Here is a 21293-nt window from a genome sequence, read left to right on the forward strand (position 1 = left end):
AGTTAAGTACAAAAAACACTTTTTTTGCCACTAAAAGGACAAGTTATTACAAAGAGTTGTCAGACACGCAACAGTAAAGAAAAAAGGAATGGTCAAGCAATATAGGAGCTGGGGTCCACAAGTTTTCAAGAAAATCCAAACAAATGGAGGGCAAAGCAAGTAGGGCCCAGGGTTGTAGGAAAGCTGAAATACAACCTTTTTGGCTGACACGCATAATAAAATAAACATTGACTTGTTCTTTTGTCCAAAAGCAAAAACGTACATCTGTAATGCAAGATGGTACAATATCTTTAAAGCTCGAAAATCTATAAAATACCGAAATTATCCAGACAAGCTTTTGGATTATGTGGTGACGTATGCTGAGATAAGCAAGGGCAATTTGGTCAACTCACTCAAATATCTATATTCCAGCTACAGTAAGATACCTTTTCAGCCAATCACATTGCTCCATTTCGCCCCCAAAATGCCAAGCAGGCATGTTGACGTCCTATGTGCTTATCCCCTTTTATTATTAGATAGTAGAATATAAGTATTAGTAGTAATAAAATATTTCGATCATGTCCAGCTTTCTTAAACTTGATGAATAAATATAATTTCTCATATCCTTCAATTAGAACAATTTTCAAGTCCGGAAGTTGATTCAAGAGTTGAAATTAGTTGTTTAAATACGGTTACTCATAAAAGAGACATTATGCTTGAAATGAATTCCAATTTTTTGTCTACTAATATGACAAAAGAGACATTGTGCTTGAAATGAATTCTAATTTTTTGTCTACTAAAATCACAAAAAAGACATTATGCTTGAAATGAATTCTAATCTTGTCTACTAAAATCACAAGACATTATGCTAGAAATGAATAGAATTTTGTCTACTAAAATCACAAAAGAGAAATTATGATTGAAATGAACTCTAATCTCTGTCTGCTAAATTCACCATGGTAAAAATCATATAACACTACACTGTCGAAATCCCAGAGTTAACTGAAGCTACTACAGAGTCATCTGTAAAACAAAATTCTGGTACATTCCATTGGAAATGAATTCCAATGGTAACACTAGCATAGCAACCCCTAAATTCTCTGAAGACTTACCAACTTCAATAAGGTTACAATATGTCAATCCTACAATAGGAATATAAAATCTACATGACATTTTACCTTTGGCGTCGTTGAAGAGGGGCATCATGATTTCACATCTTAGTTGAATAAGTAGAAGCTACGGACCAAGATGTGACCGTTTACTAGAAAATTTTGAAAAGCTAGTGCACGAAAGCCCTATTCGAACGTGAGGATAACAATGATTGAGCAACACGCCAGCCCTCGCCGCTGTTTCTTGCATCACCACTTCTCGGTCTTCTTTCTGCTTAATATTCATGGGATGAAAAATCAGCATTTTCAATTGACAATTCTTTCGAGAAAAATGATCTTCCAAAATAATTAAATCCTCCTGTTGAGATGCATGATGCATTGACAAAGTTAAAAAATGTCTCACCAAAAAAGAATAAAGAAATAAGCAGTGAGCAAAAGTACCCCTATTTTCCGGAGCATCATTCTACGCTGCAGAAATACAACATACTGCTAAGGGCTTCGTTTTTTTTTTTTTTTAAATAATCGTAGTGTCCGGGTCAGATTGCGCGCACCGTGACTAATTCCAAGGGTTATCTGTTAGCTCCCACCAGCAATAGGTACCAGGGAACTAGGCTTAGACTAATGGGAAGAAATCACCTAGTGTTTTTGTTTCCGTTGGGATTTGAATATGAGACTACGAAGGCCTTCATTTATTTAATCTAAGTACATATGGGTATTTGAAAAAGATAAAAGCAACTATATAGAGGAAATGTATACAATCTCCAAGATCTAATTTTACCTGCAGTAATTACTAAACCAAGTGTGAGGTCCTCTCCATTAATCTACCACTTGAAAGTTTTATTATAATTAAACTCAAACAAGCTTATAAGTGCTTCAGTTTTTATTGTGTGTTCAAGCTGCAATTGTTAAGGGGTTGTTTGGTTGCTGGTTAGGAAGGTATTAAAACTAGCATAGTTATACCATGTTTGGTAGCTTTTTAGTTGCTTTGTATGAAATTCAGCACATCAAATCTATTGGAACAGCCTTTCTACCCCGCAAAGGTAGAGGTGAGTCTGCGTACATCCTAACCTTCCCAGACCCCAATTGTGGACTACACTGGGTATATTGTTGTTGTTGTTGTTGTTGTTGTTGTAAGCATGGTGTTCGGTTATCATTTTACAATCCCACATAACTGAAACATCTACTCCCTCCATCCCAGTTTATGTGGCACTGTTTGACTAATCACAAAGTTATAGGAAAAAATGGAAGACTTGAAATTTGTGGTCTAAAATAGACTTTAAACATTTGTGTGACTATAAATTATTTCATTAAGGGTAAAAAGAAAAGTTTAAAGTTAAGTTGTTTCTAATCAAAGAAAGGTGACATTCTTTATAGGACAAACTAAAAAGGAAAGTGTGCCACATAAATTGGCAACGGAGGGAGTATAAGTTATGAGTCATGTATTATTTTATGTAGGGTAGAACATGCCAACATGGAATAACTAGTACATGAATTACTAAATTCTACAACTAATCCCTGCAAAACTCTAACCAGCAACCAAACGACCCCCCTAAGTTTAATTGTCTTATCAGCAAGCGGCAGCACCATTGATACTTGTTCACCATAGGCATCTTTGGCCACACAACTTATCTAGGAATTTATTAATGGCTTGATAAGACAAAGTCAATGATCCCAGTAAAACAAGCTACAGAAACTGGGATGTCAAGGCACATGTGGAAGCAGACTTGGCATAAATATAACAAGCAAAAATCAGCTAAACACTAAGTAAAATACTATGATTCCAATGAATTTCTCCAAATCATGAGTTTGATGTATCTTAGAACCAACTAAAATAATTACCTTTGATAATGCGGTGAAGATGGTCGATCAGGAGAACACCGTTGAAATCTCTGTTCCTCAAATACTCCCTTTAGTCGACTTCCATCACCTGTCTGGGCTTGTTCATTTACACCTACTTGACCCATAGACCCGAACTCAAGCTGTTTTCCATTTTGGTCAAATGGACAAAACATTACAACTGGAGGTCCATTGGAAGACACTGCATTTGGGTTCACAGGATGCATGCCATACACCATATTGGGAGGGACCCCACTTGGGCTTGAGGAGTTTGCATGCAATGGACCATTTTGGGACTGATATGAAGGGAAGGAGTCGTGTCTCCATGACCTGTCAGATCTGCTCTCACTGGAGACCGGACGATCCAATCTTGAGTTAAATTTCTCAGATTGGCTGCGGCTGTAGTTGCGCCCACCACCACGGGATTTCCAATTCCCCTCTCTGTCACCATAGTTATCGTTTCTGTCATGGTTGTAATTCCCCCTTCTTGTACCAGGAGCGTGCCGATCCCTCACTGAAGCCTTCTGAAGAAACAGTCAAATCGTAAAATGTAAATATCCACCAGAAGTGACAGTACCATATATCTTAGTAAAGCAAAGTGAAGTGAGGCTTCACTTACATAAAAATAACTCTATTCGAACTCGGAACAAGCAAAACTCTTTTCTTTTGAAATTAAGTAAAACTCGGGGCAAGCATAATATCCACATCCCACCAGTAAAAGAAAGCATCTCTCTTTTTTCTTTTTTTCTTTTTTTTTTCTTTTTTTTTTTGAGAAAGTAACAGTTAAAAAGCATCTCTTTGTAGTAATGTTTAAAATTATTGTCCGAAAAGCAATTAGTGAAACATTCAGATGCTTTTATTGATCTAAAAGTCACTCTCGAGGATCTGAAGAAGAAAAAGGTGGCTAATAGACAAGTGAAGACAAAAATGTGCAAGTATTCCGCCCGCATGCTTTTTACATAATAACATAGCATATATAGCATGTACCTCTCTCCAGCCACACCTTTTAGGATCAAACATACAATGGAATAGAACAAATGTCAATCAATAAACAGGTTTTCTGAGCAACTTTCTTACTGGATTTGGCAAATATGTTCCTGTCCCGCTACGATATCTGGGTATATCCTCCACATAATGTTGAAACATATTGGGAGGTCTATTTGAAACAGATTGTAGCGGTGAAATCGGTAATACACGAGGACCACCATAGCTCATCAGCTGAGTAAAAAGGTTCATGTTGGCTGACGACGGTCTTCCCGGACCATCCCACAGGAAACGACCCTGTAAGTATACAGGTGGTACCATAACAGGAGAAGGATTAACAAGTGGCCCAGGATGCCTTGGATTTTGGCAAAACCGTCCGTATTGTAAATTTTGCCAATGACTAGCAAAGTCACTGTGAAGTATATCAGACTTATGTGCTTCTATAGAAGTAGCACCTCTAATAGCATTTAGATTTTCAGTGTGATCAGGTCCCTCAGACGGATTATCAAAGCATTCTTCTCTTCCAAAGTGGCTGGTTGATGCATCAGGAGTTCCAGACTCAGGTGGACTATTATATACTGGAAGCATTGTAAGAAAGGGAACTGGTGGTCCAGTGGGATAAAAAGCAATAACCCCAGAATTATTCGCCGCCATTCTTTGCCGAGAATCAGGCCCTATGAGCATTGGTGCAATGGGTATCATTGGGTCGGAAGATCCACTTGTCTGAGCACCTTCATATTCATGCCTTGCAATGTGCATGGAGATAATAGATTGAGGTACTTGGTTTCCCTCAGTCATTTCGTTCCAATCCTGATCATCCTCCTCAGTACCCATATGGTCAGACATCATCTTACCTTTTCCATAACTAGTAGTTGGCTCTGTTTTATTTCCCTGTCTTCCCCTTGTTGACTTTGTACTTTTAGAAGAAGAACCATCCCAAGAACTCTCCGAAGAGGTTTTGCTTCTCACAGAGCTACTGTGAGCAGTGGTTGACAACCTTGAACTTGCCAATCTTTCTTCAGCATAAACATCATGAATATCATCAGAATGTTCTTCCTTGATTGGCCCACGTTTTTCCTTTGCATGCTTCTGCTGAGATCTAGTACCGGAGGAAGGAACGAAATTAAAACCTGACTGGACTGCATGTGTCTTATGATCAGTTTCATAATTTCCGTTTTCTGGTTCAAATTCAACGTTAGAACCTGCATCTGACTCGTGCCAGAAATCTTTTGAGTTCATATCCATATAACTAAAATTTTCATTGTTCCGGTCAATTGTATCTTCAGAAGTTGGACTCAAGCCAAGGGCTGGGAAGTAATGATTTAAGTGGGGCGGAATCATACCATGAGGAAATTGCATATTGGAAAATGCAGGATCAATCACAGGAAATGGAATATTTCGTTGATTATATCCCATAGAAGCCAGAACGGAAGGCGAGATAGGGAAAGGCAGTTGGGCTGAAGCCCAATTAAACGGCAAATGAACTTGACCATTATTAAAACCATGGAGTGAAGTAGAGGCCGCCATCAGGTTCACAAGATCTTGCTCATCCTGTGTACCACCAGTGAATGAAAGCTCTTCACTCGGAGCATCTAAACCCACATCTCGATTAAAGCTATTTGATCTACTGTTGGAGTCATCAAGACTTTGATGAGATGGAAAATGTCTGATAGATGAAGTATCATTATTTAGAGATGGACCGCTCTGGCTTGCTAAATTTTCAGATCCTTGATTCTTCCTCCAGTTCCTACTATCCTGCCTCAATGGAGGAGGTTGCATTTTTGCAGTCTCCGGAACATTGCCACGCCTTCCTTCCGTCAGCTCAGGACTAGACCGTGTTCTAGAAAAAACAAACTTGCCCTGTATATCATTCGCTGTTTGATCAGATCTTAAATTTCTCTGATTTTTATCAGAACGAAGAGCCTGAGAGGAAGTGACCTCCTTTTTCGTTTGATCGGATCTCAAATTTTCATAGTTCTTTTGGCTCTCGGTGTAAGAGGATTGAGCTAAATCATCATGACCAGAAGATTTTCCATTCACCTTTTTCCCACTAGAGTTGACCCTATCGTACTCTGAGTCAGGTAGGTCACTTTCCGGTGTTGGCAATCTAAGACACAACAAGTCAGCCCCTGATGCATCCGGCCTTTGACCACTGCCATGCCTGTCCCATATATTCATAAAGAACTGATTTACTTCATGAATGAGATTTTCTTTGGGGCAGTCCAGTAATCTTGCCAGTCTTTTGGCACCAAATCCAAATGCACTCCGTATCCTATAGAAGTTACCTGCCAACAACACAAATCATATCCACATGAAGTAGCAAAAGAAATCATATCCACATGAAGTAGCAAAAGAAATCATACTAAGAACTGTACAAGTGGGACTTTAAGAACTGAGTAAATACTGTTTATAACGCTTTGAAATGATAAATAGTCTCATAAAAGTGTGCGTCGAGATTTTCAACATTCATAATTAGTCAACAGAAGTTTGCCTAAGTCCTAAGACAACAACCAATAGAATTTTAACTTTTTGTTCTTCTAACGCACCAACAAACATTTTCTAGGGATCTAGACAGAAGAAATTTAAAATAAGAACCTTCAAACTACCTAAGAATCACATCTTGTTCAAAAAAACTACTTTTCATAATATGGAGCATACCAAAACTCATAAGAAGCCAAAAACATTTAAACATAAATAATGAAAGAGAGAAGCTTCTCAATGCATCTCTTAGTTAATCATCAGGAGTAAACAGCAAGAAGAACAATACATAAACATAAAGTCAACAATTGAGCAGTGAACATAGAGTTCACTCCAACATCAAAATTTTAAAGAGAAAGGAACCCTGTACAATGCCCTGCTGACAAATCTTTCAATTAAATACACTAAAAATCAATTTTTTTTTTTTTTTTTTTTTAAACTGGCCTGATAGAAATAAGTTTTGTAAACCAAGAAAGATGAAATCAAGAGAAAGATAAATTGCAACTAAATTTAAGTAAATCCCCATAAGCTAAGACCCAATGTGCCTAATAGCCTGTTGGGCCAAGCATCTAAATCAGCTTATTTTGAGAAGTGTTTTTTGAAAAAGTACTTTTAGTGAGAAGCAGCCACTAATGCTTGCATTAGGGTAGGCTGTCTACATTACACCCCTTGGGGTGCGACCATTCACTGGACCCGGCTAACGCGGAATGCTTAATGCACCCGGCTTCCCTTAGTGAGAAGCAGTTTGTATTTGGATAGTCAATTTGAGAAGCACTTTTGAGCAGCAATTAGAGTTTGACCAAGCTTTTAAAAAGTGCCTCTAAGTGTATGTTCTCAAAAGTGCTTTTCAAAAAAAAAATTTAAGGAGAAGCTACTTTTTTCAGCTTCTCAAAAACAGCTTTTGTGCTTCTACTCAAAAGCACTTTTTCTTCTCCTAAAAGATTGGGCAAACACCTTAAATTTGAAAAAAAAAAAAAACTTTTTTTGGGAAAAACAAAAAGCACTTTTTGGCCTTGGAGAAGCTTGGCCAAACAGACTATAAATAAAAAATATAATTACAGAAACTAGTTTGAACAATAAGGAATAACTGATGCGATTTAAAAACTTTCAAAGTTTGAGTACCTTTACTCACACTGCGGCCAAGGTTGTTGTTTTCTCGCAAAGGATCAATCACATTAAAATATTTAGAAACAAACGGTTGTCCTTGGTTCTCCTGGCCACCAGGGAAAACAGCATATACAGAGCTACAAGCATCAAGAAACAATTTGCTGAGAAGCAATTCTCCACTATCTTTTCGAGGAGGTTCCGCTGCATGTTCCAACTATACTTAAGCTAACAAATAAACTCACATCAAAGTAAAGGAAAACAGAACTAAAAATGACTCTTCCGCATATACCAGTGACATCAGGAAGTGAATTAATTGGCACAGGTCCCCACAAGCTAACACAAAAGTTGTCCCAGTCAAAGTTGCTGAAGAACTCCAAGAAGCGATATAAAACCTGCAAGTATAAATACAAACCTTGTTTTGAGACTGAAGTATAAATACAAAACCTTAAGGGGTTGTTTGCTAAGTTATATAAAAGTAGTACTTAATAGAGTGTATTAGTAATGTTGGGATTGGTTATGCTGGCATTATTTTTTATCGACTGTTTGGTTTGTTGTATTAAATAGCATGCATTGCATAATTTCTAAACAGTACTGAATAGGTTGTATTAGAATAGGAATAGTAATGGTATTGTCAATGCCATGGTTTACTATGTATAAGAATAGTATTGAATAGGGCGTATAGGTAATACTGGTATTAGTTGTACCAGACTTAAATTTGCAACTAGACATTGTACTAAAATTTAGTACCAGAATTATTTTACCTAATACACCCTACCAAACGACCCCAAAAGGATAGATATGATGAATGCAGCACTAGGAACACCTTAATCAAAAGAAAATAGAAAGAGAAAAAAAGTAAAAGTTACGAGTTAGTAACCTCAAGAGGCCCAGCAAAAGAATTGTTGAACATGTGAAATATGTAAAGAACCAAGGTCTCCAAGGCATAAGTTGAAATAAGACCGTGATGAGCACCCAGTATACGGCTCTCGTAATAACACCACGCCTTAATCAAAATAATGCTGCGCTTGAATAAATGATTCTGGTTTATCAGGTGATCGACCTACAAAAGATGAGCAAGTAAAGATTTCATTTCTTCATTGGTTTATTAGTTTGTTATTTAGGAGATAGTACTTAAAAAGGTATATCAATGTTATGACCATATCATCATATATCAGGTTTTTTACGACATAAGAAGAAACTGCACACCTCCTCAAGGAAGCAAAGGGTACACAAACCCCCTAGCTGATTGAAAGATATGTCAACCACGATATTTTCAACTAAACATTTTATTAACTTCACCTGCAATAGAAAAGAAAAGAAAACAACGAAAAGTGAGTGCACACAAAAATAAAGAATATTAATGATTGTGGTGCACAGGAATACAAATGAAGAAATGTAAAGTATAACAACCAAGAATGTAAGCAGCAACGCCTCCTCTAAGTATTATAATAAGACAACAAAATAAATTATTGATTATTCATGTTAAATATCAGCAATCAGGACAGATCAGACGAGTCTTAAATAAACGCAAGAGTAAAATGAGCAAGTCTGTCACGCCCCAAACCTGGATGAGGCGGAGCAAACCATCTATATAATTCATCTCCAATGGAACTTTTAACCCGTCGATGAACATCTGAAGCTATTCACATGACTCATCTTACATTACCATCTATACTCAATAATGGTAATCCAGAAACTATCGTCATGAATCATCTTGAATGCTCTATACCTCATCAACAGCCACAGGGAAACTATTAACCTGATTCCTCTTAATTAACCATCTATAATCTATTGGAGATGAATTATAGAGATGGTTCCCAAGGTATGTCTCATTAAATTACAACTCTTAACATATGAGATCTAAAGAGAGTCACAAACAAGACATTTGACCACTGAAATATGTCCTGATGAATTATAAGTTTACCGTAATACAAAACCATCACGTGACAAAAAGATATATGAACAAGGCAATCAAGTCTTTGATTTTCTGTTAACATAATAAAAAAGGAAAAGCGGAAATTCTTTTAGCATGACATGTTTTTGATGAAAAAGGTAAAACGGAAATTCTTTTAGCATGACATTTACTTTTGTTCTCAAGGTTCAGAAGCAAATGAGAAAACACAGATATCATGATAGACTTCATTTTCCTTATGATATTCCTTTAAGGCCCAAAAAATGCATATACCATTCAGGCCCAAAATAAGAGTCTATTGCATGCAAACTCAATAATTAAATGGGGGTTTTGTAGAAGACATACTTCAGCTTGAATGTACTGAACCTCCTTAACACGAAATTCAGCGTTTTCATTTTTCTCCTCTTCCTCTAACATATCCCGAACCTGATAAGCCCATGTATCTTTCAAAGTTTGGTTATTACAGAAGGCAGTTAAATCAATGTCCCCGTCAGGAAGATAAGTCTTCAAGGGTACTGAACCAAAAGTGAAAACCTGGAAAGCATACGGTGATCAAAAAGAAAATTAGCAGCAAAAAGCCTCATATTAGCAAGCCACAACAGAATGTCTGCATATTATCTTTCCTTCAGTAATAAAAGTAAGAGGACTAAGCACTGTATGGCCAAGCTTCCAAAATCTACTTATTTTTTGAAAAGTGCTTTTTGACTGAAGTGATTTTTGAAAAAGTATTTTTGGAGAGTAGCAGTTTGTGTTAAGCTAATTAATTTGAAAACCAAGAATGCTTGCTAGGTTAGGTGTGTGCAAGGGAGTTTGGCGCTGGCACAAACTTAATTGGGTTGTACAACATAACAACAACATACCCAGTGTAATCCCACAAGTGGGTCTGGGGAAGGTAGAGTGTACGCAGACCTTTCCCCTTCCTTGGGAGGTAGAGAGGTTGTTTCTGATAGACCCTCGGCTCAAAGGGAAAACTTCTAGAGCAGAGCTTCGTAGGAGTCCTGGCATGTTGCATATACCACATTTGGATTGAAAAGAACCAGGGGATATTCTAAGAGAAGGCCAATACTTGTGATGATGTGCTGAGGATGAGACACTCAGGAGGTGCATGCTAGGGGAGATGGGCTACCCAGAATTGCAGGACAGCTTAGAAGATTGAAATTTGTATCCCTGATTCTATTGATGAATGTTTTTGCTTTGTAGTAGAAAGTAGTTACATATCTGTTATATTTATCTTGTCACTTAAAGTAGGAGATTACAGGCGGAGCTGCCCAGTTTTTCGGTTTTTGCTCTGCAAAGAATTCTGTATATATTTTCCCTAGTAATAGAAATCAGTTACCAAAAAAAATAATTGAAAAGTACTTTTGCAAATATTAGAGCAATACTTTGTGCTTGGCTAATGTTTCAGAAGTGTTGTTGGGGAAAATCAACTTTTTTAGCATCTGAAAAACTTCTGCAACTACTCGAAGTCAAAAGCACTTATTTATCCCTAAAAGTTTGGCCAAATACCTAAACATTCTAAAATAAGCACTGCTGGTTTCCCAAAAGCTTGGCCAAACGGGCTATAAGTAATCCTTTCTTTAGCAAAGGAAGCTTACACCAGAATGAATGACATTGTCAACTGCATCATAAACACTAATGCCTAAGATTCACTTTATCAGCATAAAAATAATCACCTCTCCATTAACAGTTTCAAAAAAAAAAAAAAAAAAAAAAAGGATTCCTTTTCCTCGTCAATGAGATACAACTATGTTTTTAATGCCATACTCTGTCAATTGTTCGTGATGATTCCATGCTTCGCTACATTTTTAACCACTCCAAACCAGCAGTCCACTTAGCACTTTTGTTAGCCACCTCTACTTAGCACTTTTATTGTTCTTATATCTACTCCACTTCCTTAACTCTTCAGATCAAAAAAGAAAAGGAAAATGAAATATCCCCAAGTCCACTGTGATTCTGTATGTTCTATAATAAAAGATTAACACAAAACATTACTCTTATTTACTCTCCCAGTTTCAGACAACATACTTTGCTAAGCAAAGCAGACTAATACGCTCTATAATCTGAACAAGGCATCTCACTAACAACCATTCTCTATAACAGCCATATTTTTAGTGGAACCGATCTTTTATGTTATGTTACCTTATACGTTCTCTATAACAGCAAAGAATATCGGAACAAACGAGCCTGTTACAGAGAGGTGCGTCTGTACTTTTATCGTAGCCATAGTTTCAACCAATGTATACTGAAGCCCCAAAGTCATTGAGAACTTGAGAATCCAATTCTATGGTTTCTAAGAGAAAACTCTAAGGGGCCGTTTGGTTGTTGGTTAGAGTAATGTGTGTATTTGTAATGCAGGATTTAGTTATCTAGGGTTTAGTTATCTAGGTATTAGTTATTCCATCTTTCACCCTGCATAAAACAATACATAGATTCCCTCATAACTTAAACATATATGAGTCGTTTGGTAGGGTGTGTTAGGTAGAATAGTGCTGGTATAAAATTTTGGTAAAATGTTGGTTGCAAATTTACAGCATTACTTATACACCCTATCCGGTACTATTCTTATACATAGTAAATCATGACATTAACAATACCAGTACAATTCTTATTCTAATACACCCTATTCAGTACTATTAGAAATTACGCAATGCAGGTTATTTAATCAACAAACCAACCAGTCTATACGAAATAATGTCAGCATAACTTGTCTTGAACCAAATGGCCCCTTATAGTTATGCGGTATTGTAAGCTGGTAATCAAACACCATACTTGGCATGCTAAATTTTATACATAGCAACTAAAATGCTACCAAACATGATACTTAATGTTGGTTTCAATACATGAATAATTCACTTTCTAACCAGCAACCAAACGACACTAGGTCATATATCATAATGGATTAGCCAAATATTGCATATGAAACTTCTATACATCTACTCTTATATACCTGACAAGGAAAGCACTTCATGATAAGCCGTTGAACGTAATCAGCAACGGCATTTCTCCGCTCCTCGGATGGTCCATTAGGCTGAATACAACCAATTAACTCACTAGTCCTTTCCTCAGCCCTTGACCATCTTTCAAATTCAAGAACTCGGATCACTGGTTCTGCATCGGGCAATAGCCCGTTCGGCAATAGCCCACTTCCCTCATGTTCTCCCATACACAACACTACTTGTTTAACCACACTAAAAAAACTTGAAATGCTCTCTTTTTCACCTTTTATCAAATCCAATATCTATCTATCAACCTTTCTTCTAAAGTTAACTCCACTAATATTACAATTTAAGTTACAACAACAAAAAAATGGCTAAACAAGTAATTTTCAATACTACCAGTAACCAAATTTAACAATGATTCTTGATTCTTGATATGCTCCTAAAACCATTTTTCACCCCCAAAAATAATTAAAAATAAATAGAGAAAAAATAAACCCTAACAAAACTATGATATCACTTGTTGATCAACAGATTCAAATGGAGATAAAAGAAACCCCAAATGAAGAAAAAAAAAATTATGTATACAATTAAAAAAAAAAAAACAAAAACAAAAAACCAAGAATCTCTTCTTGTTTCTATGTAATAATAATAAAGACGGGATTTTTCATTTCAAGAAAATTATAAGGATCTTGAAAATCCAGATTAAAATTAAAAAAAAAACTAGAAATGAGAAGTATTAGTATTTCAAGAAAATGGGTAACATAGACTGAAGTGTGCGTTTATGTGTGAGAGAATAATCATAATCAAAATTCAAAGAAAAATTGAGGAATTAGCATTGACCTATTTGAAGATGTAAAGGGATTTTTATGTATATGTTTGTTTCTGGAAAAAATAATAATTAGGGAAAGGAAGATATGTTTTTCTTTTTTCTTTTTTCTTGATCTTTTTTTTTTCTTTCTAGTTTTGGGGTTTTTTTTTTTTTTAGATTTTCTTATGGATATTTCGTTATGATAAGGTAAGATAGTTATTTAAATCGGAAATAACTAAACAATTATTGATATAAGTTTTAGTGTATATATAATAAATATATTCCCTCCGTCTCATTTTATAGGAAGGTATTTGATTTGACACGAAGTTTAAAATTTATGATCTAAAATAAACTATAAAAATTTATGTGACTAGAAATTATTTTACTAAAAGTAAAAAAGTAAATTTAAAATTAATGTTTTACTGAATATAAAATTATGTCATTCTTTTTTTAGACTGACTTAAAAGAAAAAATGTCTATAAATTGGGATGAGGGAGTAGTATAATTCAATTAAATTCCATTTATTTTATTGTGAGGAAATTTTCCGAAGTTGGATTACACCATTTGGGCCACCAAATTTGCAGGTGTTGTTTGTTAAGTTTGTGCCCTAGCCTAGAGGAGTGGGATCTGGCCTGGGCCTTAGCCTTAATAATAAAGGGGCTTATTTTTAGGTTTTTTTTTTAATTATTTTGAGATTTGATAAGACATGAGGATTTTGTATAACAATAAGGTACCGTACAAATTGTACAACATTCATGAACATGTGTTACTCGTTTACCATAGTTTACATCGAAGAGAAGAACATAATTGGCTGAACGGATTTAGTTAGAGGTGGCAAATGGACGGGTTAAGTTAAAATTGGGCGAGTCATATAATAGATGTTGAATATCTTTAGCTTCTTCGTGTATTTACTTCCTCATATTTTTAATGCAAAATGGCTTCGGACCCCTTGAACTTGTCATCTTTTATTGGGCAAAAGTGCAAATATACCCCTTAACTTTGCGATTTAGAGCAGATATACCCTTCATTACAAAAGTAGTGTATATATGCATGCGTTATAAAATGATGCAAATACACCCTTTTCGCTGACGGGATTTTTTTAAAAAAATTATTTAGGTTATTTTTTAATTAAAAAAATGTCACATGACTTTAAAAAAAATATACTTTTTTTTCAGTAGACATATTTTTCTAAAGCCACATGGTAATTTTTTCCTGGTGTGTCGAGTCTAGTTTGTTTTAAAAAATATCTCCGTGACTTTAAAAAAATAAGTCTACCCATTTTTTAAAACGAACTAGACCCGACCCACCAGAAAAAAATTACTATGTGGCTTTAGAAAAGTAAATCTACTAAAATAAATGGGTAGAATTTATTTTAAAGTCACGTGGTATTTTTTTTAATTAAAAAATAACCTAAATGATTTTTTTTTAAATTCCGTTAGCGAAAAGGGTATATTTGCCCCATTTTGTAACGGCAAGGGTCTATATACACCACTTTTTTAACGAGGGGTATATCTGCTCTAAATCATAAAGTTGAGGGGTATATTTGCACCTTTACCCTCTTTTATTTAGTGCACACCTAAACTATGCATTTGCTTAATTAACCCCTGAACTTGGTAATATAATAGTCTTGACCCCCTCGCTGATGTGGCAAAGAGCGTGAATACACTCTCTTTTAGGCGCGTGTAATGGATGAAAAAAAAATCAACTTCCAAGTGGGGTATTTTTCAACAATTAATTGCCACATAATCAATATAATGATTTAGTTGTTCCAATTGTATTTCTCTTTGTTTTTTCTTAATATACCGTGCATATTTTATCTCAATTATATTTTTTTCCTTTTTAGATATAACAATTTTTTATTTCAACTATGTATGTTTTCTTAATCCAAATCTACAAAACTTAGTTGAAACTCTATTTATTTTAGCCAAATAAAAAAGACGATTTAGCCAAAGTAATGAAGTTTAGACAGTGTATTTTCTACAAAAAAAAAAAATGTGTATTTTTCTTTTCATGCAATAACAATTTAGTTCGGCTATGCATTATTTTTTCGGATCAAATTCGTAAATTATTTGGTCGAGATTTTGTTTTAATGCAAGATTATTTGTTCTAACTATGTATTTCTTCTCTTACTGGCCAAATATATAAAGATAACTTGATTAGAATATCATTATCTTTAGGCAAATAAAAAAATATAGTCAAAATATTATTGTTTCAGGTTTGTCTTACATATTTGGCCCCAAAAAGATGATTTTGAATAATTGGTGAACTTAAAATTGTGAAAAATATATATTTTATCCTTAAAAAATGCCACTTAGACAAAAAAATCCATGTGGCGCGCGTGTGTCACACTTCCATGGGTTGTCAGCATTCAGGGGAGTCGCGCCTATCATATTGTCAAGTTGAGGGGGGTAATTAGGTCAATGTAAAGTTTAGGTATGCATTGAATAAAAGTCGCCAAGTTCAAGGAGGTCTTGATCCATTCTGCCTATTTGTAACTTTCTTAGAGAAAATTCTGATTGCGTCATTGAATTCAAGATGTGTAAAATAATGGGTTATAATCCAACCCGCTCAGTGTTGCCCAAACATCACCTCCTTATTAATGATATAATAATTGTTATTTTGTTAGGAACAACTAAAAGACTGTAATACAATAATGACATTAAGAGATTGTATAACAATAATGTAATGTACTGTATTTGGTAACCACACTCATGAATAACATGTGTTACTCGTTTTTACGTAGTTCTGGAAGAGGAGAAATTAATTGGGTGAATTGATTGAGTACAAACTTGTGAAAATATTGTGAAAACATGAAACTACCACAAATGAAATGGGGTCATTATTATTTCTTTTTAAAGAGTAAGGATAAACTTCAATCGTTTAAAAGAATAATTACCATAAATTGTCATTTCAACATTGATTATGACAGTTGTTTTATAATCCAAAAAACTTTTTATTAAATTTTTATTTTATGGTATCTTTTTTTTTTGTTTGTTTTTCACCCGGTGTCCGGCACTCGATTGGAGCCCGACAAAATCCGAATTCGCACCGAGAAGTCCCTGAGGGTAAGGTGCTCCCGAACAAAAGCAATTTTATACCCAGTAGGATTTGAACTCGAAACCTCCGATTAAAAATGAAAGACTACTTACCACACACGTGATCTTATCGATAGTAATTGTAACTTGTGATGATGTTTAGCTTTTTTATTTTAGTAGTTTTTAATACAAACTTACGTGTCTTTATTTTCATCCTCTTGATGGAAATATTCCCACATCTATCTTCAGTGCAGCAGTTGCATCTACCCTCCATCCTTTTTCCGTCCTTCCTTTCTCTTAACAAAAAAATTAAAAAAAAAAAAAAAACATTGAGGGGAAAAATGAACTCATATGACACTAATTTGTTTGTGTATACATTATGTATTTGCTATCTTAAAGCTTAGTTTCATGTATATCGAAAGTAATACTAAAGTGTCATTAGTTTTCACTTAATGAAAATCATATTCTGAACCATAAAAATGAATGGATAAATATATTTATTTTACAATCACTTATTTACTCTTAATAGGTCTGAAATATCCGAATCTTGTACCAAGCCTCAATATTCATCAATATTTTATAAAAGTCTTAATATTACCAAGACAAAGTTCACTTAAAAGATTCCCATGAACACGACCTTTTACCAATATTCTATCAATCACAGTCATATTCTATCTATTACAGCTGTTGACACCCAATTTTGACCCTCCTTCCTCCCAATTTATTTTTTCGAGCTTCTAAGTTAATAATATAACAAATATTTTATCATCGCTAATGTTTTCATTATTATTATTATTGCTATTAGTACTAGGATTACTATTGATACACTCAATCATCATCATCATCATCGTCGTCGTCTTTCTTTTAACTTCTAATTTTTCATCTTTAAGGCTTCTCATGTTCATTGACTTAACCAAGTAGTAATACAATTCTAGTTTTACACTTTATAAATAGCTACTATAATACTTTTACTATAGCATTTTCATTTCAATAAACTTTGGAATATCCCGTAATTTATTTAAGTGCTAGCAACTATAATTTTGTAAGGTATATTAAGTAATTGAATCACCTAATATTAATATATTAATACTACGCGGTATTATATAATTTTGGTTAAAATATGTTTTTATTCAACTATGAAGCTCAAAGAAATTTAAAAGAAGAAGGAGAAAAGGCTAATAATTTCAGCCAAATTAAAGTCCAAACATGACAGCCCAAACGACCTGAGCTAGCCCATTCACACAAGTCCAATAAGAAGATCCTTCAGCAGCCCACATGAAATTATCCTATCCAAAATATCATTTTGCTAAAGTCAAAAATAGGGTTTTTTTTGCTTCTCTACACTCAAAGTGGCGCCTCCTTCCACACTGAGACAAGAAAACATTTCACTTCATCCATGACAGAAGATTGCCCCCTCCAATTTAGAGTAAGTTGCTCATTCTTTTACCTTTTCTCTCCTTGCTCTTTCTCCTATACATTTCGACGCTGCCAATAGCACTCTCTCTCATTGATGCGGTCAACGCAAGAAGCCAAAATTGCTTTGTCAGAGATCTGATTTGCTGAGCAAAAGGAGATCCTTCACGGGTCTAATTCAAACGACTATATTCACTTTGAAATCCCGCCCAAATTTGTGAACATGAGCCAACTCTAAGTCCGTCCTATAAATATTTGCTTTGAGTCCATTTCGGTCAAGGTTTTTGGCCGTCGTTTCTGCCTAAAAGGACTCTTGTTTTCCTCTCTTTTCATAATTGCTAAAAAAATCAACTGCTTGCTGCTATCTTTTTTTTTTTTTATCTAAAAACCAGTCGAGTTCGAGGTCGGAGTACGTCGGATCTAAGACCCCGCACCCTAGTTCACTGCACTACAAAAAGGTCAGTGATGTCTCTTTTCTCGTCGATTTCTTAGCTCTAAGCATGTTTATGATTTTGTACATACTGGAGAAGTGTGGTTATTTCTTTATTTTTCAAGACATTCAACATGTTTGGTGTCGTTTGCTTTGGATATCCGATTCTGTGTCTATTGCTTCATTAGAAATCATGAGCTAGCTATTTTTAAATAGGTGTATATGTGTTAAGAATCATGCTTAAATATCCTCTGCTGCTCTTGTTTGTTGAGATAATTTTCGGAAATGTCTATATGTTCCATATCTAGAAATCTTAGTTTGAAGTCTTGGTTCATGAATAGGATATCCTGTTGATTAGCTCAAGGTCTGAATGTAAATTTTTATACTATGTTTGAACATCATGTTTTTCAAGCTCTCTTATTTATATACTACTATGTCCGTTAATAATTTATTCAAGAACTTCATAACCTTAAATAATACCGTAGTAACTATTTTAATCCTTAATCTTTAGGATTTCGGTTTAACCCTGTCCAAATATAATGTTTTATATTAGTTCAACTCCCTGCAACTGCTGCCATATCTTTGGGTTTTCTTATGCATTCTTAGTTGGCCTGTGGAACACATTTTGAACTCTAAAAATATTCAAACTGGTAAATAACCTGCGTTTAAATTATTATATGTTCTTTGCAAAATCTGGTTTGTGGATCTTTATCGTTCCTCTTCTTTTACATGTACACTTCCGGAGCAAAATGGAGTCTTCGTAAAAGACTCTCACCGTTGCATAATCTCTTGTCGCCATTAGACATGGAATTCACGTCTCCTTTTCGGTCACCTCTCTCGCTCCTTTGAGATGCATCAGAGAAGAAAGAAAATGAAGTGAGGGGAAATCTAGAAGCCGCATCCTTTCCTTCGTTCACTCCTTTCCCGCTCTGGAAAAGAAAGAGCGGGCTGTTTCGTTTTTTTCAGATTAGTTAACTGTTGTTGTTTACTTATTTGTGATTGTTTATTTGGTTCGTTTAAGTTTATCGACATTAGAATACCTAGTTTAAAGGGGGGATCGGAATATTTTTAGCCGAGTATCGAAAAGTAACTGTTTTTTTTTTTTTTTTTTGCTTCAGTTCTTTCGTAAGTCGAACTTATTTTTCGTTCCAGAATAAACTTTGGGGCTGTGACCTATTTCTTTGAATCGTCCAAAAAAAGATGGTTTCCTAAAGTCCCTTTGTTGGTTCAAAATTGAGAAGCAGATTTTTATCTTCACATTAAGTATAATGGAGTTAAGTTATTATCAATTTGTTTTGCTAACTAAAGTTCCAAATTTTCTCCCAAGTACAACAGTTTGGCTATTAAATTATTCTTCAAATCATTTAGCCTAATGCTGCGTCAAATGTAAGTTTCTTTTTTCAACTGTTCAAGTCTTTTAAAATATGAAGCTTAATAGTATATCATGAGTCATTTAGTTTAATGATTTTATGCTTTAATTGTTTAACTAATAGCATTTTCGCATATGTTAATTATAACCTAAGTTTGGTCGGTTAACCGTATTTAAACGGATCTTAAAGAATGCTTAACCCCCCATTCCCTTTAGGATAATTAAGAACCTTTATCTAGAATCACATTAGTTAAGTAGATCATTAATCGGAGTTAATTTTTAGCATTTACTTAGTTAAAATAGGTGTCCTAATTCTCCTTTAAAAGTAATTAGGTGGCGACTCCTTGAGTTAAATAATATAGGAATCACCAATAGGTTGTACTCTACTTTGATCCTGTACTCTACTTTGATCCGGTACTCTACTTTGATCCGGTTAAAATGGGGCATAACAACACCCATACAATAAATTACCAAAAACTACCACTATTGGTTTCCAATGCACAATCAGCACCACCAACCATATCTATCGCCAGCCACAATTGCGTAACCACCACCGTGGACTTACTTGCACCACAATCGCCAACACCTTCACTGTCAGTCACTTGAACTGTCAATCATGATCATCAACCATCTAGCCACCTCCACACCAACTAGAAGTCTACAACCACCACCAACTAGTGCTACATTACAAGTGTCATCACCAACGACTGTCCTTACTAGCTATTTACCATCAGTAGCTTATAGATTATTCTTAATAGAACAAAACGATTGCATAAACCATATAAATTTAATATTTTCATTAAAAATTTGTTGTAATAATATTTTAATTACTATTATGTTGAAATTTTATATTTACTAGTTTTTAAATAAAGATAAATTACACTAATTCAGGTGCTAAAAAGATAAATAATATTTATTATTTAGTGTTTAAATCTAGACATATCATCTTAATAATTAGATACGTATTCAGCTTCCATATGTTAATCTCAGTAAAAATAAATAGAGCATAAGTTAGCAAGTGTTATTAAACTCAATAAAAGATGGAAAAATTACGTGGCATAACTACTTCAAAGAGGTAATTATTGATAATAACGATCTTTTAATTTATTTATATTTAATAGTTACAGTGATTTTATAAATTACGTAGCTATACCAAATACAATAGGTTTTATGACTTATTTCTTCCTCACCTCTCTCTCTCCGTTCCTTCTCTCTCCCTCGGCTCTCACCTCTCTTTCTCTCTCTCTCGTTTCCTTCTCTCCGGCCAGATCTGGTCAGATCTGCCTCCGCCTCTTTCTCTTCCGGCCAGATTTGTTCTCATACTCCCTCTCCCTCGACACCGCTAGAACGAAAACACCACGGCGACATTAAATACACAAATAGCCGGAGAGTTTTGTCCGGAACTGAAATAAATCCTACTATCGTTGCTTTGCTGCAAAAGGGTTGTACAGAAAGCTAGTGTTTTCGTTAAAAATGGATTGGATAGATTAGAACAACTTGTGGCTTCTTCAACCAAAACTGGATTCACAACTTCGAATAAAGTAGATGGAAAAATTGCAGTCCTAGTACTGTATTTACACTCAAATTCATAGCGTAGTTTGTAGTTGTGTATTCGACGGTATGTAGCTAGCTACCTCCAGTCAAAGTTACAAGACTTGTATAGAATCATGTTGTGTATCTTTGTATTTGAGATAAACACATTTTTGTATACTTCACCGCGTGTATTTAACGGTATTTTTGTTGTTTGTATACAATTGTTTTGGATTAAATACAGTGTATCCTTATATTGATTTGAGTGTATTCTCCATTTGTTGAGTGTAAATAAAGTGTATCTTGTATTCACCATTTTTTGAGTGTATCCGACCGGATTTGATTGTATTCTCCATATTTAAAC

The 21293-nt window shown here is 34.8% G+C and overlaps 1 protein-coding gene across 5 annotated transcripts; it reads right to left on the reverse strand.

The window, feature by feature from the left end:
- Nucleotides 1-898: 898 nt before the first annotated feature.
- Nucleotides 899-13331, reverse strand: LOC132632329 (uncharacterized). Of its 5 annotated transcripts, none has more exons than XM_060348217.1 (9): nucleotides 12353-13323; nucleotides 9751-9939; nucleotides 8700-8792; nucleotides 8371-8553; nucleotides 7783-7885; nucleotides 7509-7694; nucleotides 4002-6193; nucleotides 2928-3448; nucleotides 899-1362 (listed from the first exon to the last, which is right to left on the reverse strand). In XM_060348217.1, the coding sequence occupies exons 1-9, from the start codon at nucleotides 12566-12568 to the stop codon at nucleotides 1338-1340; spliced, it is 3708 nt and encodes a 1235-aa protein (XP_060204200.1). In that variant the 5' UTR covers nucleotides 12569-13323; the 3' UTR covers nucleotides 899-1337. The 5 variants fall into 5 exon arrangements, 4 of the variants coding, with proteins under 4 accessions (XP_060204200.1, XP_060204217.1, XP_060204208.1 ...); XM_060348234.1 differs by having other exon boundaries at nucleotides 899-1446; XM_060348225.1 differs by having other exon boundaries at nucleotides 899-1359; nucleotides 12353-13320.
- Between the last annotated feature and the right edge of the window lie 7962 nt (nucleotides 13332-21293).

This window comes from Lycium barbarum, chromosome 1 (assembly GCF_019175385.1).
Source record: "Lycium barbarum isolate Lr01 chromosome 1, ASM1917538v2, whole genome shotgun sequence".
Lineage (NCBI taxonomy): Eukaryota > Viridiplantae > Streptophyta > Magnoliopsida > Solanales > Solanaceae > Lycium > Lycium barbarum.

Bases quoted from the DNA above. Each gene is read 5' to 3' on its own strand.
- LOC132632329 (XM_060348217.1), bottom strand. From the start codon at position 12,568: ATGGGAGAACATGAGGGAAGTGGGCTATTGCCGAACGGGCTATTGCCC. The intron at 7,886-8,370 runs GTTACTAACTCG...TTATACTTGCAG, and splicing joins CTTTTGCTGGGCCTCTTGAG to GTTTTATATCGCTTCTTGGA. The intron at 1,363-2,927 runs GTAATTATTTTA...ATGAATATTAAG, and splicing joins TCTTCACCGCATTATCAAAG to CAGAAAGAAGACCGAGAAGT.